Source organism: Mustela nivalis (genome assembly GCF_964662115.1).
Source record: "Mustela nivalis genome assembly, chromosome: 6".
In the NCBI taxonomy this organism is placed as follows: domain Eukaryota; kingdom Metazoa; phylum Chordata; class Mammalia; order Carnivora; family Mustelidae; genus Mustela; species Mustela nivalis.
The window spans coordinates 71,642,296-71,669,278 of record NC_139025.1 but is presented as its reverse complement, the minus strand read 5'-3'; the positions used below and the strand labels follow the sequence as shown (position 1 = coordinate 71,669,278).

The following is a 26,983-nucleotide window of genomic DNA, read 5'->3' as shown; positions in this document are numbered from 1 at the left end:
AGCCCGGAGTTTCCTCAGGCCCCGGCCTCCCCCGCTCCCCACCCTGCTCTCCCTTAACCCTTTCCTTGAGGGGGTGGGGGTGGGCGGGGTAGTGGTGCAGGGGGAGGAGTGGCACCGGTTAGCTACTCCAGGGAGGGCTGGGAGGGGCGCGGTGGGAGGAGCTGGGAGAAAGTCCCAGAAACCAAGCCCCCTCTCCCGCACCGAACGCCCCTCCTTCCCCTTCCTCTTCCTTCCACCCTGGAAAGGGGAACGTGGAAGGAAATTAACTTTGACCCCTGATTCTGGCTCGCGGCCTAAAACTTGGGTGGAAGGCGGAGGTTTCGAGGACCCTCCCGTCCCTTCCCCCCACCTCGTCGCCCCCTCCCCCGGCCTTCCGCGCCCCTTCTAACCACCCGGGGGGCGCAGAGAGGGTTCATCTTGCGGGGGCTGGCGCAGTGGTGAAGGGGAAAGGCTGGGGGCGGAGGGAAGGGCGGCGGGAGCCCCAGCGGTCCCACCCCCAGCTGCAGCCCCTGGCAGGAAGAGGTTGTCGCGGGAGCCGCCGCCAAAAGAGACGCAGCTCGGGCGGACCGGCGCCCGGGCGGTGGCGGGAGGGTACGAGAGCCGGGTGGACCGCTGCCCCGGCGGGGGGGCGCGCCCCTCGCAGGAGGGGGCGTGGCCTGGGCTCCTCGGGCACTCGGCTGGGGTGCCTCCCGCGCTGGGAGCCCGGTGACACTGTCGGCGCCCTCTTTCCAGGGACGGGCGGGGCAGCCATGCTCCTGTCCGGGGGCGACCCTCCGGCGCAGGAATGGTTCATGGTGCAGACCAAATCAAAGCCCCGGGTGCAGCGGCAGCGGCTGCAAGTGCAGCGCATCTTCAGGGTCAAGCTGAACGCCTTCCAGAGCCGCCCAGACACCCCCTACTTCTGGCTGCAGCTCGAGGGGCCCAAGGAGAACATGAGCAAAGCCAAGGTAAACAGCTCGTCCCTACCCCACCCGCCCCTTCCAGCCAGACTCCTCTCGCGCTCCCCTGCCCAGGAGAGGCGGGGGTCCCCAGAGGTCCCTCGACCTGGATTAGGCACTATGGCGGTCAGGTAGTGGGCCAGTCTCCTGTCTTTCCAGATCTGCAGCCTTGGTTCCTTCCCTCTGGTTTCCTTTTTCTTTTCGGCTCTCTCCTGCATGTTACTTCTGTCTCTCAAGTGCGCTGAGAGAACCTCCATGGTGTGTGTTCCCCCATGAGCCTTACATGGCCAGGACCCCAGCATCCATAGCCTGCTCCCTCATCTGGGGAACAACTTAAGGTCCAGCATTTCTTTCTTGTCTTCTTTTTTAAAAGATTTTATTTATTTATTTGACAGAGAGATCACAGGTAGGCAGAGAGGCAGGCGGGGGGTGGGGTGGGGTGGGTGGGGTGGGTGGGGTGGGGAACAGACACCCCACCGACCAGAGATCCTGATGTGGGGCTCGATCTCAGGACCGTGGCATCCTGACCTGACCCGAAGGCATAGGCTTTAACCCACTGAGCCACCCAGGCGCCCAGGTTTAGCATTTCTATGGCCTCGGCAGTATCTCTTTGTTCTCTACCAAGAAGCTGGAAAGCGCAGGTCCTTCTGTCTCCTTTTAAGTCTCCGTAAATCCTGAGCTGCCCCCTTGGAGCCTCTCAGAGTGCTGGACAGGAGGTGCCCTTAGAGACCCTTCTAGAGCAATGCTGGCATTTTACAGATGTGGTATTGGGGATTGGAGAGGGTAAGGGTCTTGCTTGACATCACAGTGTCAGGTGGGGATGGGGGAGGGTGGCAAGTGCTGGAATTAGAACCCAGGGCTTTGGGTTCCCTGCCCCACACTCTTGATGCCCTAGGCAGCGTCTTGCAGGGGCTGGGGGTGTGTGTGTGTGTGTGTGTGTGTGTGTGCGTGCGCGTGCGTGCGCGCGCAGATGCTCTGGAAGACAGCGGTCCTTGGGGATGGGTGGGAATCTTGGAGGAGGGCTATGGGCTTTCAGATGAAAGGGGTTGCTGTGTGGGGCTGGGTGCTGGACAGGCTAGGTCACAGTGCACCTCTCTTGCATTCTCTCTGGCTTCTCTCACAAGCTTCTCCACTTGGGCCTCTGGGGTTCCCTCTGACTCCCAGTCATGGCCAAGGTCTCCCTCTTCCTCTAGATTCCCTTATCTTTTCCTGGTAGGAATGCTGCAGCTTCCCTGGGTCCCAGGTCACCCACTTCCTTTGCACTTCTCACCCCCCATCCCCCCAACACACACCCCTTCTCCAGCTGGGTCCATGCCAATATCCTAATTGGTCAAGGCCATGGGTGGTGGAGCCCAGAATACACTGGCCAGTGGCAGGCAGGCTGGCTGGAAAGTTCCTCCCTCAGCCCCTCCACTGAGCTGCTTGGTCAGCGGTTTTTCCAGTTCTGACAGAGGTGTAGGGGGAGGGGAGGGGTGCCTGCCCAGAGAATGGATGGGCTGGAGCCCCTGAGATTCAGACTTTTCCATAGCTAGAATAGGGTGGGCTAATAAGAGGAGCCTTTGGGGTTGTTTTGGGTTCTTAATCTTTATTATTTTATTTTATTTTTTGTTTTAAAGATTGTATTTATTTGTTTGACAGAGAGAGAGAGTACAAGCAGGCGGAATGGCAGGGAGAGGGAGAAGCAGGCTCCCACAGAGCAGGAAGCCCCACTCGGGGCTAGAGGCTCTCAGGGCTTGATCCCAGGACTCGGGGGAAAATGACCTGAGCCAAAAGCAGATGCTTAACCAACTGTGCTACTTAGGTGCCCCAATTCTTAATCTTTTTATTAATTTGAAATAGAACAACTCACCCTTTTGATTTGTATTTTCAGAGATGCCTAGCACTCCTGCCCCTTGCTTTAAATCCTGGATCAGCTTCTCCAGACCTGCCTGCTCCTACTACTGTCTCAGGGTTCCGTGGGCCACTCCCTCCCTCACACCCCAGGCCCAAGAAACCAGTGGCTTTCTTGATTCCCCTACCTGTCCCCTCCTTCCCCTCTGTCTTCCCCCGGGGAAAGGCCCTGTTTAAGATGGAAATATAACATGAGGGTCTTCTAGGTTAGTCCCTCTCTTATTGCACAAAACGAGCAGAAAGAAGAGACGGTTGGAGGTTTGGAGCAGGAGAGCAGGGAGGGTGGGAGGATAAGGCTTTGTCCCAGGACTCAGGAGATCTGGGCTCACCCTGTTGTCACCAAGCTGTGTCTGGGACTGAGGGATGTGGCAGAGAGAATTCAAGATCAGGGTTTTCTAGCCTCTAACTGGGTGACCTGGGTCAAATAATTGACTCTCTCTGGAGCTTATTTCTTCATCTATAAAATAATAATGTAACACCCATATCATGGAGGGGTTGTGAGTCTGCTGAAATAATGCAGGCTTAAGAATGTTCGCAAATGTGGGGACACCTGGGTGGCTCAGTGGGTTAAGCCTCTGCCTTCAGCTCAGGTCATGATCCCAGCATCTTGGGATTGAGTCCCGAATTGGGCTCTCTGCTTAGCAGGGAGCCTGCTTCTCTCTCTCTCTCTCTCTCTCTGCCTGCCTCTCTGCCTACTTGTGATCTCTGTCAAAGAAATAAATAAAATCTTTAAAAGAAAAAAAAAGAATGTTCGCGAATGTGGAGAGCTATGTGATATAGATGTCAGTTATTGTTACTCTTTTTTAAAGATTTATTTATTTATTTATTATTTTATTTTTTTTAAAGATTTTATTTATTTGACAGAGAGAGATTACAAGTAGGCAGAGAGGCAGGCAGAGAGAGAGAGGAGGAAGCAGGCTCCCTGCTGAGCAGAGACCCGGATGCGGAACTCCATCCCAGGACCCTGAGATCACGACCCGAGCCGAAGGCAGCGGCTTAACCCACTGAGCCACCCAGGCGCCCCTAAAGATTTATTTATTTTGAGGGGAGGGGCAGAGGAAGAGGAAGAGAATCCTCAAGCAGACTCCATGGGGGTGGGGGAGGTGCCTCCATCCTAGGACCCTGAGCTGGTGGCCTGAGCTAAAACCAAGAGCCGGGCGCTGAACCTACGGACCCAGCCACCACAGATGTCAGTTATTACTGTACAGCTTTGAACGACTGCTTTTGTCTCTGATTCTCAGTCTCCTTGTTTGTAAAATGAAAAGCTGAAATTAAAGTAAGATGAAATGCTCCCCAGGGTCGAGCAATCTGATCCGTGACAATTTCTCAAGTCTGATGATGTCTTGTGGCTTCCATGTGGAGGTGCTGGGGCTGACTCTAATCCCAGCTGTGGGGACACCGAAGCCTGCACTTTGATAACGTGCTGTGATACTCAGGCCAACGGGCAGAGAGGATAGTGAGACCAGAGGCTGACGGATGGGAGAGGGGTGAGCATGGGGGTGGCTGGATGGGGAGGGGAGGAGGGGTGAAGGAGACCGGCTCATCTGGAGGAGGGCCTGGGTATGCTTCTGAATTCTACTCACTGGCTTTCCAGGAAAATGTCCGTAGAACTCCAGTGCCTTTAAATTGTTCTCTTGTGGTGGGATTTAAGAAATAATGAAGTCATTTGCCAGAAATCACCTTCCCAGGTGGCAAGAAACAAACACTGGGGGCGGGGGGGGGCTGGCCTCTCTGAGGTGAGATCAGCAAGTGGAAAGGAGGGTTTTATTTATTTATTTAATTAGATTTTATTTATTTGTTAGAGAGAGCGAGAGAGCACGCACAAGCAGGGGAAGCGGCAGGCAGGGGGCGAAGCAGGCTTCCCACCAAGCAAGGAGTCCAATGCCGGACTGGGTCCCAGGACCCTGGGATCATGACCTGAGCCAAAGGCAGACACTTCACTGTCTGAGGCACCCAGGTGTCCCTGAAAGGAGAGTTTTAATAGTGATCAGAGTTTCCCAGGGACAAGCCCTGCTCAGCGCACTGTCCTTGACAATGGCAAGGAAGCATTGAGCACAGAGAGGAGAGGGGACATTTCACTTTACTCCTTTCTGGAGATACCTCCTTTCTGGAGATGATGGAGGGAGGGGAGGGGGAACCAGAGACTGGGTTCAGAGAGCTGTGGGGCAGGGCGTGGTTTGCTGACTTTGGGCTTGGCTTGTCAGATGGAAGCTGATAGGTCCCTTGATCCACTCCGTAAGCAAGTCACATGGAAGTTGGTGGTCAGGGATTTGCTGGAGCTGGGTGCTACTAATCCCTACTGTTTCAGGAAGTTTGCAAACCATTGGCGCCCCACTGGTAGTTTGAAATCAGCCATTGTGGGAGTAGTTATGCCATAGAAATTGTCAAATGCTACAAATCAGGGCTATCATCGCGCTACCCCCCCACCCCACCGCCCCCAGGGGCTGATTGTTAGTCTCTTACCTAATTGTCTTTTGGGCAACTAATCTCTCTCTCTTTTTTTAAACTTAATTTTTCTTCTATAAAGGTAATGCACAATTAAAAAGTCCAATACTTTTCAAAAAGCAGACAGTAGGACACCATGGTTCCCTGCTGTGTTCCTCCCAACTGCCTCTTCTGTGCTCTTCCTCCTAGACAGTACTCCCTGTGGCATTTCCTCATCTCCACATTCCTAAAAAAAAAAAAGTATATGTATATATATACACATATATATGTGTGTGTGTATATATATGTATATATGTATATTATCTTTTGATTAATTGGTTTTATTTTTTTTCATGTATTTTTCTCTTTTTAAAATTTAAATTCAATTTTTTTTTTAAGATTTTATTTATTTGAGAGAGAGAGAGAGAGAGAGAGAGAGAGCATGAGAGGAGAGAGGTCAGTGGGAGAAGCAGACTCCTTGCCGAGCAGGGAGCCTGATGTGGGACTCGATCCTATGACTCCAGGATCATGACCTGAGCCAAAGGCAGTTGCTTAATCAACTGAGCCACCCAGGTGCCCCTAAAATTTAAATTCAATTAAATAACAGATAGTGTACTATTAGTTTTTTTAGTCCCTTACATCGTCATCCTTTTTTCCCAATAGAGTTATATATTTCAGTTTTCTGTCAAACCTGTGTCACTCACATCTGGGCATTGCCCTGTATTCTGCTTATGTTTTCTTTCTGACTTTTGTGCTTCACTAAGGCTAAGAACCCCTTATTTTTCAATTTGCTGGTTTTCCTTTGTACCTGTAGCCAATTCTACAATTTCAGTAGCCTCTCACTACAGTTTTCTAGAAGGTCAATCTATGTGCTCAGGGTGTTGTTCACCCTGAGGACATCTTTCTGTCTAGCCAGGACTGCACAGCTGGCATCTGAGACTTCAGTTTGCTGTCCTTGGCATCATTTGCCTGTTTTCTTTGTTAAATGTCTCGTTTCCTGGACTGAATGTCTTTTTCTTTCTTGGGTTGGTGGAGCACATCCATCAGTGGTGTCATCAAGTGAGAAAGATGGTACAGTGCTGAAGGGTATGCTGGTGACTGCTCTCAACGAGCTTGTCTCTGGAGTCTGACCCTCTAGACCAAACTAGCTGTCCCCCTTGCCTGCGGATGCCTGTGCTCTTAGAACAGTGGCTGGCACCTAGTAGGTGCTCAGTGATGATTTGTTGAATGGGTGGATCCATTCAGAGATCTGTCTTTGTCATCATCCTGGAGATTCTTTGCTTTCTTCCCATGTCCTTTCTTGGTTTCCTTTGTTGATTAGCTGGAAGATATTCCTTAGTACCTTCCCCAGAAATCCCCTCCCGCAACCCAAAGGTGTTTTTTTGTTTTGTTTTGTTTTTTAATTTATTTAACAGACAGAGATCACAAGTAGGCAGAGAGAGAGGAGGAAGCAGGCTCCCTGCTGAGGAGAGAGCCTGAGATCATGACCTGAGCTGAAGGCAGGGGCTTGAACCCACTGAGCCAGCCAGGCAGAGACCTTACACCATTGACTTCTTGCTCTTGGGACATCTGAAGCTCTTCCAGGACCTAGGTCCTTTGTGTGTGAAATGTCTTCCCTCTGGAAGTTTGTAGTTTTCCCACTGTTTTGAGGTTTCTCAGTAGGAACCCTTTATTTGGGTCTGTCTCATCCATCTTCAGATGTGCTCTGTGGCACAGGTGCTCTGTGGGCTTGTCTGTCTGAACACTCATGTTCTTCAGATCTAGAAAATTTTCAGAAACTATTTCGTTGATGATTCTCCCCTGTGTTTCTTAACCTCTCTGGAACTCCTCTTCAGACATTGAGCTTTCTGGCCTGGTGTACTTATTCTTATTTTTTCTCCTGTTCTCCAATTCTGACTTTTTGCTCTGTTTTCTGGAGTTTTCATGAAGTTTATCTTCCAACCTTTTTATTTTTAATTTTCTAAAAGATCTTATATATTTATTTGGGAGAGGGTAGGAGCAGAGTGAGAGGGAGAGAATCTCAAGCAGACTCCTCACTGGGTATGGAGCCTGACCTGGGGCTCAGTCCCATGACCCCGAGATCATGATCTGAGCTGAAATCAAGAGTCAGGTGCTCCACTGCCATCATATTTTTTAATATCTTAAAGTCATTTATGGGGGTGCCTGAGTGGCTCAGTTGGTGGAACATGTGACTCTTGATCTCAGGTTGTAGGTTTGAGCCCCATCTTGGGTATAGAGATTACTTAAAAATAAAATCTTAAAAAAAAAGTCACTTATGTTTCTCTGAATTCTCTTTTCAAAGGGGTGTCTGGGTGGTTCAATAAGTTAAGCGGCTGACTCTTGGTTATGGCTCAGGTTGTGGTTTCAGGGTCTTGGGATCAAGCCCTGCCTCGGGCTCCGCACTAACCAGGGTCTGCCCGAAGATTCTCCCTCTCCCTCTGCCAGCCCTCCCTGCTTGCACACACACTCTTCCTCAAAAAAATAAATCTTGGGAAAAAAATAGTATCCTATTCTTGTTTAATGTGCCAGTGTTGTATATTATCCCCCTGAGAGAGCAATGATGGTAAATGTTTTGGAGTTTTCTTCTCTCTGCCTTGTTTCTCTTCCTTCAAATTGTTCCCTGCCCCTTTCTGTATGTTTTCTTTTTTTTTTTTTCCTTCCATCTTTACTTTTTTTTTTTTTTTTTTTTTTGACCCTGAGATCAAGACCTGAGCTAAGATCAAGAGTCGGATGCTTAAGGGACTGGGCCACCCAGGCGCCCCTGTGTGTTTATTTCACATTAGAAGCTTTTCCCATGTGTCATGGTAATCCTTGCACGAGGCTGACTCTGGTTGGTTTTGAACTTGTTTGTGCAGAGACCTGAGGGTGCTGTTTATCAGGGAGCCTGTTTGGTGATCTTTAGGTCTTTGCTCTCTGGCTGGCCAGATTTCCAGAATGTATTTCTCTCTTCTGTCCTGGAGGGTCACGGTCTGGCTGCTGAGTTGCTGAATGGGAAGAATGAGTTGCTCTGCATTCAGCTTTCATTGCAGACTTCATCATTTGGCCCTCTTCTCTTCCTTCATGTTTTTTTGTATGGTTTCCACACCTTCAAGTATGGTGATGAACCTCTAATCCCAGGACCTTGTTTCCCGCCTGCTTGTTTGTCTAGAGAGCAAACCTCACGGTATGTGAAGGTACTTGCCCAGCCTTCATGTGAGGGGCTGGTTGATCTCCCCAGCTCTAACTACTCCTCAAACAGCTTTGCCTCAGTCTACCTTTTTATTTATTTGTTTTTACTTTTACATTTTACTTATTATTTATTTTATTTTATTTTTAAGTAATCTGTATACCCAACGTGGGGCTCAAGCTTACAACTCTGTTGTTTCTTTACCTTTTTTTGCTGAATGGTATAGACAGCCCCATGGCTAAGGCCCCAGACTTTGGAGTCAGGGTGCCTGAGTATCCCAGCCCACTATCTGTGTAACCTTGGACTTGTGCCCTTCCTTGCTCATCTAAAATGGGGATGGTAGCCATTTCCTTCTAGGGCTGAGAGAGGAAATCTCATGAGATCATGTGTATATAAGCCTGATACACAGTAAGTATTCAATGAATATTAGTTCACATTTATTATTTGGAAAATGGTCTTAGTTTTTAATCTGTCTTTTAAAAAATATTGAACAGTTAATGGAACAATAACTATTTTAAGCTCTTTGCACAAAGAGAAGAAACCACCCACAGTCTTCTTCTCTAGCATGTTTCTTCATTTTTACATATTGTTTTTCAAGTAATTGGAATGTAGGGTGCTGGGGTGGGGATTGGTTAAGGTCTGTGACAGTTATCCCGCTCCTGGTCAGATTCACCCTGCTGGGCAGTGGGACCTGCTAAGGTTCTGGGTGGGAGGGGTTGGCTTGGGATGTCTATCAGGTTTTGAGCTGGTTTTGGACTGATCTCGAAGAGGTTAGACCTGGGCCTAAGTGCCTAGGTGTATTTTAGGCCCTTTGGGGAAGGGGTTGGAGGCCTGTGGCCCAGCGCAGGTAGAAGAGGTAAGCACAGTTCTGAGTGGGGGGCTGGAGTGGTCTTTAGAACAGCTGCTGGAGATCTAAAATGCAGCCTTTGCACCCTAATGGAACTGTTAGGGGAAAATAGGAAGAGGGATGACAATCAGGGATGTGGGGATGTGGAGGAACAGGAGGGACATGAGGGCGAGTGTTATCGACATGGGTTGGCTGATGAAGTGGGAGTGTCCATGCTCCCATGGAATTCATGGGGCCATGCTGGTATAGCTTAGCCGCGCAGGGGAGAGCTCCATCCTGTCCCCTCCCAGCGGCTGCTGAAGCCTGAGTGTGTGAGGCCTGTAAACGTGAGGAGATGGTCTGCCCAGAGAGCCAGAGGCCTTCGTTCTGGTTCAGCCATCATGCATATCTGTGGGGCTCCCCTGGATGCTGGCCCAGTGACTTACCTCCTCCTCTCTTCCCTCTGGGCAACAGAGTTACCATGGTTATAGGTATGGGTTGGGCTAGAGACCTTCTGTAGGGGGATTAAGCCAGAATCCCACAGGATTACTCTGCAGTCACTGTGTAGTCTGAGGAGGTAGAAAGAGCCCTGGTTTCAGAGTCAGACAGAGGTGGATTGTGTTCCTGGCCCGTCAGCCTGTAGCTGTGTGTCATCGGGCAAGCGAGGTGTCCCTTCTGAGCATGCAGAATGGGAATAGGCTGAGCCAGACTTTAGGCTAAGCACTTCTTTGTATTAATGCATTGAAGCTTCATATTAGCCTCATGAGGGAGGACTGTTATCCCCATTTTACAGATGAGGAATCGCAGGCACAGGGAGGGTAGGTCACTTGCCCCAGGTCGCATAGGTTCCTGGCACGGGGAGGATACTCAGTAGTGTACAATTCCCCTTCTAGCTGGCTCCTGTTTCTAGAATTGCAGGTTAGGACTGGGGTATCTCACTTAACCTGCCATCTTACAGGCAAAGGGACAGAGGTCTCAGGAAACAGGTAAAGTTCCACAGTTAACCTGCCTCACCTGGTGCAGCCGAGTTGGAACTAGAGCAAGGGCCCTGACTCCAAGTCTAGGTGTTTTCCCCTTCCCCTGGGTGCCTCCCTCATCTCTTGGGAGAGTTCCCTGGGAAGAAATGAGTGTGTGAGGGGGCAGGACCAGGAGAGAGGGGCTGGCCATGGGGGCAGCATTGGATTATGGTAGGACAAGTCCCTGGGGAGGGGCAGGCCTTGGGGTGGGGAGTGCAAGCCAGTGAGTGCAAGCCCATAAAAGGATGACTTCCTTTGTGCTTCCTCTCCCCACTGTGGCTTCAGGAGTATCTGAAGGGCCTGTGCAGCCCGGAGCTGTGGAAGGAGGTTCGCTACCCACAGGCCCTGCACTGCGCCTTCCTTGGGGCCCAGGGCCTCTTTCTCGACTGTCTCTGCTGGAGCACTCTGGCCTACCTGGTGCCTGGCCCCCCTGGCTCCCTGATGGTGGGGGGGCTGACTGAGTCTTTCATCATGACCCAGAACTGGCTGGAGGAGCTGGTGGGGCGGCTGCGCTGGGGCCCTGCCGCTCTGCTTACCCCTCGGGGGATCTGGGAGGCCGAGGTGACCAGGGCCTTCGGGGCCCTGGTCTGGATCCGCGGTGACCAGTATGCAGGGGATCTGCTGCAGCTGCCCCCAGCGGTCCAAGAGCTGCTGCTGAGCCTGGTGCGGGACGCTGCGGGCAAGGAGGACATCATCGAGTGGCTCGGCCGCATCGGCACTTCTGAGTCACGCTCTGACCCCGAGGTCCTGATCTGCCCTCCTCACCAGCAGAAGGAAGGCCCGGCCATGGTGTCTGTGGGAGACGGTCCTGGGCCCTTCCTGGAGGTGGGGACCCTCCAGAACAGGAATCAAGAACATTCCAAGAGGTTAACCAGCCTGGGAGCCACCAGGGCCCTGGTCTTGGGTGCGCCGGGCCAGAACACACAACAGGAAACAGCAAACCAGCTGGTACGGTAAGTTCTGCTGAAGAAGCTCTCTGCTTCTCTGATCCTCTCCCTGCTCCCCCACCCCAAGGAAGTTGTGGGGGACTTTTGTGGTTTAACCACCCTTCCAATAAACGTGGGCTTTTTCTAGGGTCAATTCCAACAGCCATGGTGGCGCAGACAGCGGTCGAGAGGAAGGGCCAGCGCGAGCCACCAGCAGCCAGGACTCTGCACCCCATACACAGGCCCTGTCTCAGCAGAAGCCAGGCCAGAGAGCGGAAGACAAAGTCCCCTTCCAGCCCCCAGTGTCAGCCCTGGGCTTGTGCCCGCCCTGGAAGGCCTGGACCCCTGGGCCTGCCTTTGGGCCCTTGTGGCCCGGGGCTATCGCCGCCACCTTCTGGAGGATCAATGAGCTGCACTCCCTCCACCTGGCCTGGCTCCTGTCCCAGGCGTGCTTCAGTTTCCCCTTCTGGCAGAGGCCCCTAGGCCCCATTCAGTTCAAGCTACCAGGGCAGAATCCTTTGCCCTTGAATCTCGAGTGGAAGCAGAAGGAGCTGGTTCCTTTGTCCAGCATGGAAAGCCCCGAGTGCAGACCAGAGGCGGGACCAGGAGGAGAGGCAGCCCTTCAGAACTGCCCGAGGCCGGAGACCCCCCCGAAAGTCATGAGTTTATTGGTAGTCTCAGGGGGCTCAGGTGTAAAGGACAAGACTAGCCCCGGACTTCCCCAGATAGGACCACCCTTGACCTCTGTACCGCCACTGCAAACTGGAAGCGAGCCAGGGGATCAAGGAAGCGGGCAGTGGGACAGTAAGGGGCCAGAAGAGGGGCCCTTTCCGGCGCTGCTGCCAGGGCAAGGAGTGTCTACAGCTCAGGGGGGGCCCGTGGCTCAAGGGGGGCTGACCGCGCCATCAGTACCTGATGCTCAAACAGTGCCTGAAACTCTTGAAGTGCCCATGGCTGCAGCAGTGGCCACAGCTCAAACCCCACCTGCGGATCAAGGGCTGCCTGCTGTCCCCAAAGTGCCTACAGCCCAGACGACGCTGGCAGTCCCTGCGGAACCTGCAGCTCTCGAAGTGCCTTCGGCCCCCACGAAGCCAGCAGCTCCAGGGGTGCCCTCGGCTCAGAAGACAGCCGTGGCTCCGCCGGCATCAGCAACTCCAGGGGCACCTGCAAATCCAAAAGCTCCCGCAGCTCAGAAAACGCCTTCGGCAAAATCGTCACCTGCAGGGCCCAAAGCTCCCAAAGCCCAAACTGGGCCTCTAGCCAAAACAGGGTCTGCTGGCCCCAAAGCCCCCAGAGCTCCCAAAACTGCGGCTCAGAAGATACTCGCAGATTCGGGACCGGTCTTGGGTGCGGCCAAACTCCTGAGCGAGGGCCAGTCTTCGTCAAGGGGTGACGCCTCCTTCCCAAAGGGCAAGGGGGAGGCCGAAAGGCAGGGCCCCCAGTCCGGCAGCACCTCGGCTCCCAGTCGTAAGCACCAAGCTCAGACAGAGGGGTTCCTGGGGGCGCGGGAGGGAGCCCCGAGGCAGCCGCCTCGCCATCCACAGGCAAACAGCACGGTGACCAGCTTCCAGAGGTACCACGAGGCCCTGAACACACCTTTTGAGCTGAACCTGTCAGGGGAACCCGGGAACCAGGGTCTGCGGCGAGTGGTCATCGATGGGAGCAGTGTGGCCATGGTGTGAGTACCCATGGGTGTGGGGTGGCCCAGGGGGACAGAGTGTGGCATCCCCTCTTGACCTCTGCGGGTGGGGCCACAGGGTTCAAATGGGGAAACGGCAATGTGCACGGAAAGGTTAAGACAGCCCCGAGAAGGGAGATTTCTCTTCTTCCTCTTTGATGGAAGCAGAACCAGGCCCAAAGAGGTGATGAATCTTGCCCCAGATTCCAGAGCCTAGTAAGGGGCCAGGCTGGCCTTGGCTTCCCATCTGTCCCCTGTCAAGGCCTGTGCTCCCACTGTGGCCTGTCCCACGTGGTACGGTGTTTGTCAACCCCAGGCCAGCGGTCAGTGTTGAGCCGGAGCCTGGCGGCCCAGCCCAGGTGTCCTCTATGTGGCCTTTCCTGCCTCCGCTAACCAACCCTTAGAGACCATCCTGCTTGCCCAGAGTTTACTGCTGTACATGTGTTCGCCCAGGTGTGTGGGAGACCTGTGGTCTTTCCCCACAGAAGATGGGAGTTACTGTGCTGAACGTGCTTCCAGCAGACACGTAGTGGCAATGGCTGCTCTTTTGCTTCTAGCCCTGAATTGAGTTCTTTGGGTGTAGAGGTTGCCTTCTTTTTCCTTTTGCCCTGGAGGGCCCTATTCATGTGCATGCACACGCGCGTGCACGTACTCACACATACGCAGGTGTGCAACATACCCCCCACCCAAGCATGCGAACACACACTTACAGAGTGGGTCTTTCCAGAATGTTCGATGATGGAGGAAAGGGACAAGGGCATTGTCGGCGCAGATGTGGGTGCGTGGCATTGCCTGGCTCTGACGGAGGGCTGAGGGGCAGGGCCATGTTCCTCAGGAGGAACTTGTTCATCTCCTGCCCGCTCCCCCGCCCCTCCAGGCATGGCCTCCAGCACTTCTTCTCCTGCCGTGGCATTGCCATGGCGGTGCAGTATTTCTGGAACCGGGGCCACCGAGAGGTCACTGTGTTCGTACCCACCTGGCAGCTGAAGAAGAACCGGAGGGTGAGAGGTGAGCTGCCCGCTGCCTCTCTGTCCCGACTGTGGCCTCTGCCTGGTGGCCTGTCCTCTGAGCATATCTGTCTTCTGCCTTTCGCCTCCAGAGAGCCACTTCCTGACGAAGCTGCACTCCCTCAAGATGCTTTCAATCACCCCCTCCCAGCTTGAGAATGGCAAGAAGATCACCACCTACGACTACAGGTGTGCCAGTCCCAGGCCTACCTTCTGTAGGGCTCAGGGGGCGGGCTTGGGTGGTGGCGGAGGGGGGCTGGGCAGTTGTGTCAGGCGGGGTCCTGCCTCCTCTGCTCTGGGGAGATGGAGGCCGGCATTTCTGAGGGGCATGAGGGGCACCTTGGAGAGGATGGCCTGGGGCATGGGGCCTTCTGGAGGCAGAGGGAGGGATGCCATGAGGAGAGGGCTCCAAGATTGGCCCTACCCAAGGCCAAGGGTGAGTCCGATTTTGGGACTCTGCAGCTGCATTCCCTTAGTCAACAGGCGTTCTTCTCCTGTGACCTACCAGCTGAGACCCACCACTTTGGGTAGATTAGCCCAGGGGACTTCCGGTGTTTCTAGTGAGCTGCTTCCCCAAGTGACTAATTCAGGGCTCCAGTTTGGGCTAAAGTTCATGTCTCAAGGAACTGCCTCAGTTTTTTCCTTCCTCCAGCCCTGGCACCTGGAGGAGGCATGTGTGTGACTGTATGTGCTTGGAGCCCTGGCTGGGCTCTGAAAATGGAGTTTGACTGGCCCTGTCTCCTTGATAAAGCCCTAGGACCTCCCTACTTGTCAGTCCTAAACACCTAGTCCCCAGCGTGGCTGAAGGACAGTATGCCCCGGGCGGGGGTAGGGGTGGGGGGTGGTGCGGGTGAGGGTTGTGATGCTGCCTCTGTGGGGGTAGGGACTGTCCTGCCCTGGTCACTGGTCCTAGGCTGGAGCCGATGCCGGGCACACGCAGGTCTTGGCTGCCCTTAGGCACCTCCTGTGCTGGGCACTGAGAAGTTCAGCTTCTGCCCACTTTTCCCAAGACCTGGCCTCTACCCAGGCTGGGAAGGGCTGGGCATGATAGCCCAGGCATCCCTCCTTCAAGGGCTAGGCCCTTTGATAAGGTCTTGAAGTGCCTCCAATTTCGGGGCTGGCTTTGAGGGAAGGTGGCTTTTCTGCAGAGGCCCCTCTGCTGGGCAATTGTGGAATAGCATGCTTGCGGCCACCAGAATGGCCGCTTCCGGGGAATGCCGAGAAGTAGGTGGCCTTTGCTTTCTTTCCTGGTCACAGCCCTCTTTCAAGGAGAGGTGATCCTTGGAAAAGTGGATTTGTTTATTCAGGTATGTGTTTTTATATATGGTTATATGTATATACATACATACATACAGGTGTATATATGTAGCGTGTATACGTACAAAGAGACGTATGTATATCTGTCTTGGCACGTATGGGAATGTTGTGCACTGGTGAAGAGGAATAATGGAATATTTGTGTGCATGCTGTGTGGGAGGCACTGAGGCAGGCACTTCAGTGTCCCATCTCACTTAGTTTAATCCTCACAGTCATACAGGGTAGGTATTTTTTGTCCATTTTGTCTATGTGGAAACAGTAGCGGTAAAAAACGCATGTGTGAATGCGGGCGAGTGTGCGGGTTCCCGTGTGCGTGTCTGTGCATGTGTCTGTGAATGTGTGTCTCTTCAGTAGGGGTCTGTGCTTGTATGTACAGACCCCTGTATGGTTGGGGGTGTGCATCCAACCTCCCCCTCTCAGGGGCTAGTGGTGACCCCGGATGGCTGCATAGACAAGGGCATGGGCTCCCGAGCCCTGGCTCCCCGACCACTGGGGAAGCCTCTTTGGTCAGCACACCTCCGCGTGCACTGCGAGTTCATTTTCCCCAAAGGCCTGGCAAGGGAGGGTTTCTTGGTGGTGAGCAGCAGCCCCTCTCCCTGCAGGTTCATGGTGAAGCTCGCAGAGGAGACAGACGGCATCATCGTTACCAACGAGCAGCTCCACATCCTGATGAATAATTCCAAGAAACTGATGGTCAAAGATCGGTGAGGTGATCCCCGGGGCTGGAGCTACTCCTTGCTTGGGGATGTCAGGCAGCCCCTGGCAGTGGGTGTTGGGCCCGGGAGAGGGGCCTTGGAGCTCTGCCCACCAGCACCTGCCTGCCTGCAAGAGGAGATGGGGGTTTCAACCCCTGTACGGACACCTGGGAGGGCAATGGGGCCATGGGTGGGTCAAGGCCTCCCCGATGACCACGTCTCTTCTTTCCCGGGTCCAGCCTGCTACCCTTCACCTTTGCGGGGAATCTCTTCATGGTGCCAGATGACCCCCTGGGCCGTGATGGTCCCACCCTGGACGAGTTTCTGAAGAAGCCAAACAGGTAATGGGCTGGGCCTCTGCTGCTTCCCAGCCCCTGCCTCCCCTACCCCGGGACCGACCAGAAACGCCTCAGTGCTAGCCAACGTTTGTCTAGTGCTTACCGATGAGCAGAGTAGTTAGATTTTTCAGGTCTTCACACTTCTCCCGCATTGATGCCTCCATAAACCAACCATAGTGTGGTTTTCAGTTTTCCAGTTTTGCCTACATGCTTTCATACTGCACGCACCCTGCCACAGCTGGCATTTGTACTCAAAGTCTTACTGTTTTTTTTCCCCAGATCCATGCCACGTGAATTCACGTGGTTCATTTTAATGGCTATGTGGCATTCCATTCCACAAGTACCTAGCAGATGTAGTGAATCTTTCTTTGAGGCTCATTTGACATTTTCCATGTTATGCTATCGCACCGGTGCTGCTGTGGACAGCCTCCTTCTTGTTTCCTGGTGAACGAGGCCAGCTGTGCTAGAGTCCATTCTGATGGATTTTTCCCTCTGTGTATTGTCTTTGATTCTCACAGCTGGGGTTAGACACATATGACCGTCATCCTGGGCCAGGTTTGCAGTAACTCAGATGCCCTGGTATCCGCTCCCTTTGAGCTACCTTACTGCCCACCTCCCAGTTGCTGGGGCCCCGTGGGGAACTCTGGTCAGGACCTTATGGACAGTGATTGTTCCCAGGGCCAGCTCGCTCAGTTTCATCTCCCTGCGTTTGTCTGCTGTTCCCTCCCGATCCCTCATCGGGCCCTGTTCCCTCTCTTGATCTTCCCCTGGCTTGCTCGTTCTTGGGGCCAGTTGGAAGTGCCAGTCGCCTCATTCTTACCAAGTCATCAGCTTAGATCTGGTTGAAAATGTTGCTTGGTTAATGAGGATTTGGTTGGATGAGGCTTCAGGGCGCAGCTGCATCTCTGAAATGGAGGCCCAGCCCAGCCTGGAGGTGGAGGGGGTGCCGGTGGGCGGGGTCCTGACAGAGGCTCTGCTGTGTCCCTGGCTGGCACTTGGCCCGGCCACAGGGACACTTGGCCATGAGGCAAGGCTCTGCAGATGTGGTTTTCTGCTGCGGGGCCCCTCTGTCCTCCACGAGGCCCTTTAGCGCCTCCACTCTGCTCTTCTGGTGTAGGCTGGACACTGATGTGGGCAACTTCCTGAAGGTGTGGAAGACCCTTCCTCCCAGCTCAGCCAGCACCTCTGAGCCTAGTGACGGTGTCGACCTTGTGCCTCCCGAGAGTCTGCCGAATATAGAGCACGTCCAGGAGGAGAAGGAGGGGCAGGATGAGGAGCAGAGGGAGGGGCAGGGGGCGCAGGAGCTGCCTGAAGAAGACGCCCCAGACTCCTCCCTGGCCTCAGTGTTCATGGCTGAGTGCTCTTCCCTTTCTGAGGAAATCCTCCGGTGCCTCAGCCTCCACGACCCCCCAGACGGGGCCCTAGACATTGATCTCCTGCCTGCGCCAGCTTCTCCTTACCTGGGCATCCCCTGGGACGGGAAGGCACCCTGCCAGCAGGTCCTGGCCCAGCTGGCTCAGCTGACCATCCCTAGCAACTTCACTGCCCTGTCCTTCTTCGTGGGGTTCATGGACTCCCACCGTGATGTCATCCCCGACTACGAAGCTCTCGTGGGCCCCCTGCACAGCCTCCTCAAGCAGAAGCCGGACTGGCAGTGGGACTGGGAGCACGAGAAGGCCTTCCTGGCTCTGAAGCGAGCCCTGGTGTCTGCCCTTTGTCTGACGGCCCCCAATGCCCAGCTGCCCTTCCGTCTGGAGGTGACAGTGAGCCAGGTGGCCCTGACGGCCATCGTCTATCAGGAGCACTCAGGGAGGAAGCACCCCATAGCCTATACCTCAAAACCTCTCCTCCCCGACGAGGAGAGTGAGGGCCCCCAGTCAGGGGGAGACAGCCCCTATGCTGTGGCCTGGGCCCTCAAACATTTTTCCCGCTGCATTGGAGACACCCCAGTGGTCCTGGACCTTTCTTACGCCTCCCGGACCACTGTGGGCCCCGAGACCCAGGAGGGCCGCAGGGTTTCCAAAGCATGGTTGATCCGATGGTCCCTCCTGGTACAGGACAAAGGCAAGAGGGCCCTGGAATTGACCCTTCTCCAAGGCCTGCTGGGAGAAAACCGGCTGCTGATGCCCGCATCCTCGATGCCTCGCTTTTTCCAGGTCCTGCCTCCTTTTTCCGACCTGTCCACTTTCGTCTGCATCCACATGTCGGGCTATTGCTTTTACCGTGAGGACGAGTGGTGTGCCGGCTTTGGTCTCTATGTCCTGTCTCCCACCAGCGCCCCGGTCTCCCTTTCCTTCTCTTGTTCCCCTTACACACCAACCTATGCCCACCTGGCAGCCGTGGCCTGTGGCCTGGAGCGCTTCGGCCAGTCCCGCCTCCCAGTGGTTTTCCTCACGCACTGCAACTGGATTTTCAGCCTCCTCTGGGAGCTCCTGCCCCTGTGGAGGGCTCGAGGCTTCCTCTCCTCAGACGGGGCCCCGCTACCTCACCCAAGCCTGCTCTCATACATCATCTCACTCACCTCTGGCCTCTCCTCCCTCCCATTTATCTACCGAACCTCCTACAGGGGCTCCCTGTTTGCCGTGACAGTGGACACCCTGGCCAAACAGGGCGCACAGGGGGGCGGGCAGTGGTGGGACCTGCCCAAGGACGTGCCGGTTCCCGTCGTGTCCCCCCACACCATGGGCAAGAGGCCTGACTTGCTGGCATTGCAGCAGAGTGACAGCACCTTGGCTGAGGTCATTGCCAAACTGCGGGTCGGGCAGAAACTGCCCGGCTCCTCCCCCTTCAGTTCTGTCTTTAACTCCCTCAGCCTCGACCAGGAGAGCGGCCTGCTCATGTTTAAGGCGGATAAGAGGCCCAGGGTCTGGGTGGTCCCGAGGCAACTCCGGAGGGACCTGATTTTCTGTGTGCATGACCCACCCTTGGGTGGCCACCAGCGGCCCGAGGAGACCTACAAGAAGTTGCGGTTGCTGGGGTGGTGGCCTGGGATGCAGGAGCATGTGAGGGACTACTGCCGGAGCTGCCTGTTCTGTATCCCACGAAACCTCACTGGCAGTGACTTGAAGGTCATTGAGTCCCCGTGGCCTCTCCGGTCCACTGCCCCCTGGTCCACCTTGCAGATCGAGGTGGTGGGCCCCATCACCATCAGCGAGGAGGGCCACAAGCATGTGCTGATCGTGGCTGACCCCAACACCAGGTGGGTGGAGGCCTTCCCGCTGAAGCCCTACACACACACGGCGGTGGCCCAGGTACTGCTGCAGCATGTGTTTGCCAGGTGGGGCGTCCCCGTGAGGCTGGAGGCTGCCCAGGGCCCCCAGTTTGCTCGGCACGTCCTGGTGAGCTGTGGGCTGGCGCTGGGAGCCCAGGCAGCCTCCCTGAGCCGGGACCTCCAGTTCCCCTGCCTGACCAGCTCTGACGCCTACTGGGAATTCAAGAGGGCCCTCAAGGAGTTCATCTTCCTGCATGGCAAGAAGTGGGCAGCCTCCCTGCCCTTGCTGCACCTGGCCTTCAGGGCCTCCTCCACCCAGGCCACGCCTGTCCAGATCCTGACAGGAGATGAAGTGAGGCTCGGCAAGCCCCTGTGGTGGGAGATGAGCAGTGCCAATATCGAAGGCCTCAAGATGGATGTCTTTCTGCTGCAGCTCATTGGGGAGCTGCTGGAGCTGCACTGGCGGGTGGCCGACAAGGCTAGTGAAAAGGCAGAGAACAGGCGTTTCAAGCGGGAGAGTCAGGAGAAGGAGTGGAATGTGGGCGACCAAGTCCTTTTGCTGTCCCTCCCCAGGAATGGCAGCAGTGCCAAATGGGTGGGCCCCTTCTATATTGGGGATCGCCTGAGCCTGTCCCTCTACAGGGTTTGGGGCTTCCCAACTCCAGAGAAGCTTGGCTGCATCTATCCTAGCAGTCTGATGAAGGCCTTTGCCAAGAGTGGCACACCCCTGTCCTTCAAGGTTTTGGAGCAATGACCGGGGCGGTGGGAGAGCCCCCCACTCCAAGGTCCTGGGCTTTTGCTGCTAGGCCTCCCCCAGCCTCGGGGAGTGGTCTCACAGCCCCCTGGGGGCCTCGGTTGTGCCTTTTGTGGAGAAGTTAATTCACAAAGCTTTGCTGAATTGCCTTGAACTGGGGACAAGTGTCCCTATGGAAACATCCCCAGTTTGGGGTATTGGGAGAATGTGTCAAAGGCTGTGAGATATGGGCCTCTGGTGATTTCACCCTGGGGGAAGGGTAGGCCAGGCTCAATGTCTTTCCCCGAGTATTCCCATCATCCTGTCATACGCAGGCAGGTATATACACATGTCCCCCAGAGTTTTGCTTCTGGTGTGATTCTGGGTCTCAGAATCGGAACTACATTCTCTTCTGTAATGTGGACTTCCCCTGAACTGTTCATTTGGGGACCCTTTGCCCTTCGAGTTATCACAGCTGACACAAATCCATGAGGTTGTCACAGCCCATTCCCAGTCTCATGGCCACCTTCCTCAGGCTAGGCTAGGTCTGCCCAGCTGTCAAGGAGGGGCTGGCCGTCCTGAGCCCGGGGCTCGGAGCCAGGGTAGGAGTATGGCCAGCCACAGAGAGCATCCCACTTGTCACGGGAATGTTAAGGGGAGACAGTCAGCCTACCTCAGTTGGCTCCAGACAATGGAGACAAGTCCCTATTCCCTGCTTCAATGGCGTCAACATACAGAAATCAAGGATCTCGATGCCAAGTGTGGCATCTCTATCTGACAAGCTACTTCAGCTAGACCTAGGGGCCCAGGCCTCTGTTTCAAGGTGAGCAGGGCATCTGAAATGAGCAGTCTGGCACATGGTGACGTGCTGGCATGGCTCTCCCTCCCAACCGCACCCCAAAGCCCACAGCCCTCTCCTTCCATGTCTACTGTGCCGTGTGTCCCCCAGACCCTGCACCATGTGCGGCTGCTTTGGTTGGATCACCTGTCCCCGGCACCTGCCTTATGTGTACAGCAAACCTCGGCTCCCTCCGAGCCACTCTGCAGAGATATCTTGTAGGGAGAGTGAATTTCTCCTAGGTGTGTATGCTTAACACTGACCCCTCTGAGTGGCTGCCAGTTCCACCAACAGAGTAGTTCTGGGTGAAGGCCAGCACCGTGTCACTCTGGCAGGGCCTCTGAGTGGTTCTATTTCTCCAAAGTGGAGCCAGTCTCCTGGCCCGGCCCAGATTCCCAAAGCACTTGGCACTGCTAGAGCTAGGCATTGCCTACTGTCGTGTCCAATCTGCTGGTTTTACCAAGAGGCCCAGAGGGGGAAGCCGTGTTCCCAAAGTCACACAGCTAGTTGGTGGCTGAGTTGCTTCCCAACTCTCAGTTCGCTTTAAACAGTGGTGGCGACAGGTTCAAGGGAGGAAATCCCTGAGTCCTCTCCAAGTCCCCATCTCCCAGCTCTTATAGACAAACTGCTTTGATGTTACTCTTAAATCATTTCCAGCTGTCCATTCTGTCCAGGAGAGGATGGGTGACAGCTGAGAAATGAAAGGTGAGCTGTGGGATTGCTAGCAGATACCTTCTTATCTCTTTTCCCTCCCCTTCCGCTTCTCTGCCTCCTCCCTCTGATGGTATGCCAACCTCCTGTTCATCCATTGTGGACCCACATACATCTCCCCCCATCCCTGCTGTTAACCACATTTATGATCTTATATCCTTTTATATGATTTTTCATTTGATTTGTCAATAAATGGATCCAAATGGAGCTGGTGTCTATTCTTAGCTGCGGACTCAGTTCTGGGAGTGGGGAGGGTGGGAGGCAGTCCCAGGCTGACATGCGGAGCTGAAGGCCTGGGCATCATCCACCGGAGCTCCTCTGACCCACACTCTTATTTCACAGGTGAGACCAGTACCCAGCAGCGACAGGTGGCAGGCCCCACAGCCGTTTCTGCGGCAGGGCTGGGAGGGGGCCGGGGCCGGGCGCTTCCTTGGGGACGCTCTTTTCCAGCTCTTTTTTTTTTTTTTTAAGATTTTATTTATTTATTTGACAGACAGAGATCACAAGCAGGCAGAGAGGCAGGCAGAGAGAGAGAGAGAGAGAGAGAGAGAGGGAAGCAGGCCTCCCGCGGAGCAGAGAGCCCGATGCGGGGCTCGATCCCAGGACCCTGAGATCATGACCTGAGCCGAAGGCAGCAGCTTAACCCACTGAGCCACCCAGGCGCCCCTCTTTTCCAGCTCTTGGAAGAGCTGGATTAAGGCTGGTGTGAGAGAATGGCCACAGAGCTGGCCCCGCTTTGTGGGATTGGAGACAGGATAGACTTCGGCTTGGAGCTTGACTCTGTTTCCGCTACCTGTATGATCTGTTTCCTGAGGCCTTGGGTTCCCCATCTGTCTGATGCAAGGTAGCGATTCCCAAGTTATGGGATGGTGCGAGGGTTACATGAAATTATCTGTGCAAAGAGGCTACTGGGGTGCCGAGTATGGCGTAAACATTCACCTGTTATAGACTGCCTGTTTGAGTCTCCCCAGATTCGTATGTTGAAACCCTAACCCCTAGTAGGATGCTATTAGTAGGTATTCAATATTGGAGGTATTAGAAGGTATCAAAAGGGCCCTCCGGAGGTATTCAGATTTAGATGAGGTCGTCAGGGTAGAGCCTCCATGGTGGGATTCGTGTCCTTCTAAGCGGAGAAAGAGGCTAGAGGTTGCTCTGTCTCCACATGTGGGGTAAAGTGAGGAGACGGCCATCTGCGAGCCAGGAAGCGGATCTGTCAATACCTTGATCATCAATGTCCAGCCTCCAGAACCAGGAAAGATTAATGCCTATGGTGTGAGCCCCCTGACTATGGCATTTTGTTCTAGTAGCCAGAGCTGACTATGCCAGCTGCATGCCAGCTAACATTTCTTTTCTCCCTGCTCCTGGACTCTTCAGGCTCAGAGACCTTCCCAATGGTGGCCAAGCTTCCCAAAGTTGGGCCTCTGCTCCTTGCTGCCCTTTTCACCTACCCAAACTAACATCTTTCCTTCTTTCTTTCTTTCAGATTTTATTTATTTTTAGAGAGAGAAAGAGAGAGACAGAAACAGAAACAGAGATAGAGACAGAGGGGAGAGAAGCAGAAGAAGAGGATCTCAAGTAGGTTCCATGTTGAGCGCAGAGCTTAATGCAGAGCTCGGTCCCAGCACCCTGAGATCAAGACCTGAGCCAAGAGCAAGAGTTGGATGCTTAACTGACCGAGCCACCTGGACACCCAGCACCTGCCCAAGCTTCTGTTCAGCACTGGCAGGGGTATGGAGTGGTAGGAAGGAAATGTCCTTCCTGAGAACTCCCCAGTTGGTGTGTACCTTGTCGTTCTCTATTTATGGTGCACCTACTATGTGCCAGGCCCCATCTAGGTGTGGGTATCAGGTAATGGGAGTGATATGGTCTCTGCCCCTTTGGTATCCACACTCAGTTGAGGGAGATGATTCAGGATGATTCAACGAGCAAACACAGGGCAGGGCAGTAAGAGAGAGTATGGCAGAGGGGTCTGTGGCTCATGTGCCTGTGGTCTCAGCTCACAGGCCGTTCAGAGAGGTCCTGGTCTTCCCTGACCCTCTTTGCCAAGAGCAGGGCACACACTCTCAGTACAGGTCAGCAAGTGAAAGGCTCGAGCTCCTAAGCGGAGGGCTGATCAGAAAAGTGGCTCAGCGGGGCGCCTGGGTGGCTCAGTGGGTTAAGCCTCTACCTTCAGGTCATGATCTCAGGGTCCTGGGATTGAGTCCCGCATCTCATTGGGCTCTCTGCTCAGCAGGGAGCCTGCTTCTCCCTCTCTCTGCCTGCCTCTCTGCCTACTTGTGATCTCTGTCAAATAAATAAATAAAATCTTGAAAAAAAAAAAAAAAAGAAAGGTGGTTCTTCAGAATCCATTTTCTACTCTGGATAACTTTAAGTAATAATCAGATTTTACCCACATTGGCTTCTGAGCCCTCTGATGGTGAGATTTTGCTTCTTCACTGTTGAATGACTTAGGATTTGAGATTCCTCCTCTCTTTGGGGGAGTGAATAAAAAATGTTTGTCTATAGTTGAGTGTCATGGGGGCATGGTAGACTACCAGTCACTGTTTCTTTCATTTATACCCACTACCATTTTCCCTTCATCTATGGAGGACTGGCAGGTGGGCTTCCCCAAGTCTCTAGCAGAGAAATTACAAAACAGCCCATATGCAGCTAGTACCATGATGTAACACAAGCTGTAAAGACAAAAAACGTTCCACACTATATCCTGTTCCCATGTTAAAACTTACAAAAACCAGGGGCATCTAGGTGACTCAGTGGGTTAAAGCCTCTGCCTTTGGCTCAGGTCATGATCCCAGGGTCCTGGGATCGAGCCCCGCATCGGGCTCTTTGCCCAGCAGGGAGCCTGCCTCCCCTTCTCTCTCTGCCTGCTTCTCTGCCTACTTGTGATCTCTGTCTGTCAAATGAATAAATAAAATCTAAAAAAAAAAAAAAAACCCAAAACAACTTACACAAACCAGCTGGTGAGATGAGGACCCCTCAGCTTTGCTCTACCACACTTTCCGAGCAACCAGTCACTAAGCCCTTGTGTTCAGGGTAAAAGTGAACACATCTGAATGAAAGAAGCTTTGTAACAGGTAAATGGCCCCTATAAAACAAAATATCCTACCTGCCTTTTTAAGGTTGCCCAAGAATCCTTGGGACATGCACCAGTTTTAACTTACTGACTGATCCAAATGATAACAGTCGCTTGCACACAGAGAGCCCTTGCTTTGTCCAGGCATCTTCGAAGTGTTTTCCAACCCCATGGAGCAGATCCAGTTTTTTTCCCCCATTGTATAGAGGAAGAATGAGGCACAGAGAGGTTAAATCACAGAAGGTCACATGCAGCTACTAAGTGAGAAGCTCCTGGGCCACCATCTTAACTGCTACTCCCTGCTTCTTACATAAGCATACTCGCTTCGTTGCTAGGGCTCCTCCCCACCACCTGCCTTCAGTCTGTGGCTCTCCATCTTTCATTATGGTGTTGTCCAGTGCCAGTTAAGATTTCTCCATTTCAGGCTGGTTCAGGTTAGGATGCTTTACAAATCGGGACGCCTGGGTGGCTCAGTTGGTTAAGCAGCTGCCTTCGGCTCAGTTCATGATCCCAGCATCCTGGGATTGAGTCCCACATCAGGTTCCTTGCTCGGCAGGGAGCCTGCTTCTCCCTCTGCCTCTGCCTGCCATTCTGTCTGCCTGTGCTCGCTCTCTCCCCCTCTCTCTCTCTGATAAATAAATAAAATCTTAAAAAAAAAAAAGATGCTTTACAAACCGAAACAGGTGGGTCCAAGAACAATTCTCTTGGCCCTGATAAATGTTGACTTGCAAGCTGTCCTTCCTTTTCTGAGGTGAGATTTTGAATTGCTGCTTGGCCATTTCACAGTTCGTCAGCCCTGCTGGTGACCAGAGGCCAGGCCATTTTCTTTCTTTTTTAAAGATTTTATTTACTTATTTGACAGACAGATCACAAGTAGGCAGAGAAGCAGGGAGAGAGAGAGAGGAAGGGAAGCAGGCTCGCTGCTGAGCAGAGAGCCCGATGCCAGGCTCAATCCCAGGACCCTAAGACCATGACCTGAGCTGAAGGCAGAGACTCAACCCACTGAGCCACCCAGGTGCCCCGTGGCCGGGCCATTTTCAAGGATCAGAGTTCAGGAGGCCACACTCCCCCTGCCCCCACCCCGCCCCAAGTTCCCACTTTGCTTTTCCTAGGGGCGCCTTTTAAAATAACCACTGAGAGTTGAGCCCATGAACATTTCAGTGACCTCTGGGCCAACCGCCTTATGAATAATAGGTGCTTGTCACCCTGCTCTCTACCTCCGGCTCATTCACCTGTGACCAGGGACAGACAACTGCCCTTTCCTTGGTTTGTTGCAGGCACCCTCACTCCCAGTTCTGTTATTTGTAAGTAATAAATCTTGTGTCTTCCTTTGGTGCGTGTACTGAAACTGTACCATCAGTGAAAATGGCCCTGGGGTTTTCACTCCCCTGAGGTGAGAGCTCACCCAGGGAGGGAGCGACCTGCCTACTATGTCCGTGTGGGTGGCTTGTGCCTCCAGGCCCACAAGCTGCAGAGGTTTTTTTTTTTTTTTAGGTTTTATTTATTTGTTTGACAGAGATCACAAGCAGGCAGAGAGGCAGGCAGAGAGAGAGGAAGGGAAGCAGGTTCCCTGCCGAGCAGAGAGCCCGATGTGGGGCTCGATCCCAGGAACCTGAGATCATGACCTGAGCCGAAGGCAGAGGCTTAACCCACTGAGCCACCCAGGCGTCCCAAGCTGCAGAGTTTTAATTTAATACACCAGCTCCAGGCCCCCAACAGAGGATGGCACCGCTTTCCCTCAGCTAGAGTACCTGGTGCTACTTTGTAAACCTCCACGTTCTTGCAGACCCTGAAAATGAAGCAGGAGAGTCTGCAGCAGCTGGACTACCAAGGATCTCAAAAACCACACCAAGAAATGTCTCATTCTGAGACTCTCCCCCCATCCCCTACAGGGCTTTAGATGGTGAAGCTCATTTACTAAGATCACTATGGCAGCCCCAGTGTGGAGAATGGGCGGAGAAAGTGAAACTGGAGGCCAAAGGATGGTTAGAAAGCCTGTGTGGCACCGTCGGTTAAGCATCCAACTCTTGATTTCGGCTCAGGTTATGATCTCAGGGTTGTGGGATCGAGTCCTGCATCCATCCTGAGTGTGGAGCCTGCTTTTAAGATTTTCTCTCTCCCTCTCCCTCTGCCCCTCCCTCACCGCCCCCCCCCCCAAAAGTTTTGGGAAACCCTATCTGGGAGATTGGTAGTTTG

General features: G+C 53.8%; 1 protein-coding gene across 5 annotated transcripts; it reads left to right on the top strand.

The window, feature by feature from the left end:
* NYNRIN (NYN domain and retroviral integrase containing) lies at positions 1–21,921 on the top strand. 5 transcript variants are annotated; one of them, XM_082734467.1, is made up of 9 exons: positions 1–591; positions 733–947; positions 10,546–11,213; positions 11,335–12,864; positions 13,742–13,872; positions 13,964–14,060; positions 15,791–15,892; positions 16,123–16,224; positions 17,339–21,921. In XM_082734467.1, the coding sequence occupies exons 2-9, from the start codon at positions 750–752 to the stop codon at positions 20,184–20,186; spliced, it is 5,676 nt and encodes a 1,891-aa protein (XP_082590593.1). In that variant the 5' UTR covers positions 1–591; positions 733–749; the 3' UTR covers positions 20,187–21,921. The 5 variants fall into 5 exon arrangements, with proteins under 5 accessions (XP_082590593.1, XP_082590592.1, XP_082590596.1 ...); XM_082734470.1 differs by having other exon boundaries at positions 80–591; positions 11,032–11,213; XM_082734469.1 differs by having other exon boundaries at positions 80–591; positions 11,029–11,213.
* Positions 21,922–26,983: the final 5,062 nt, after the last annotated feature.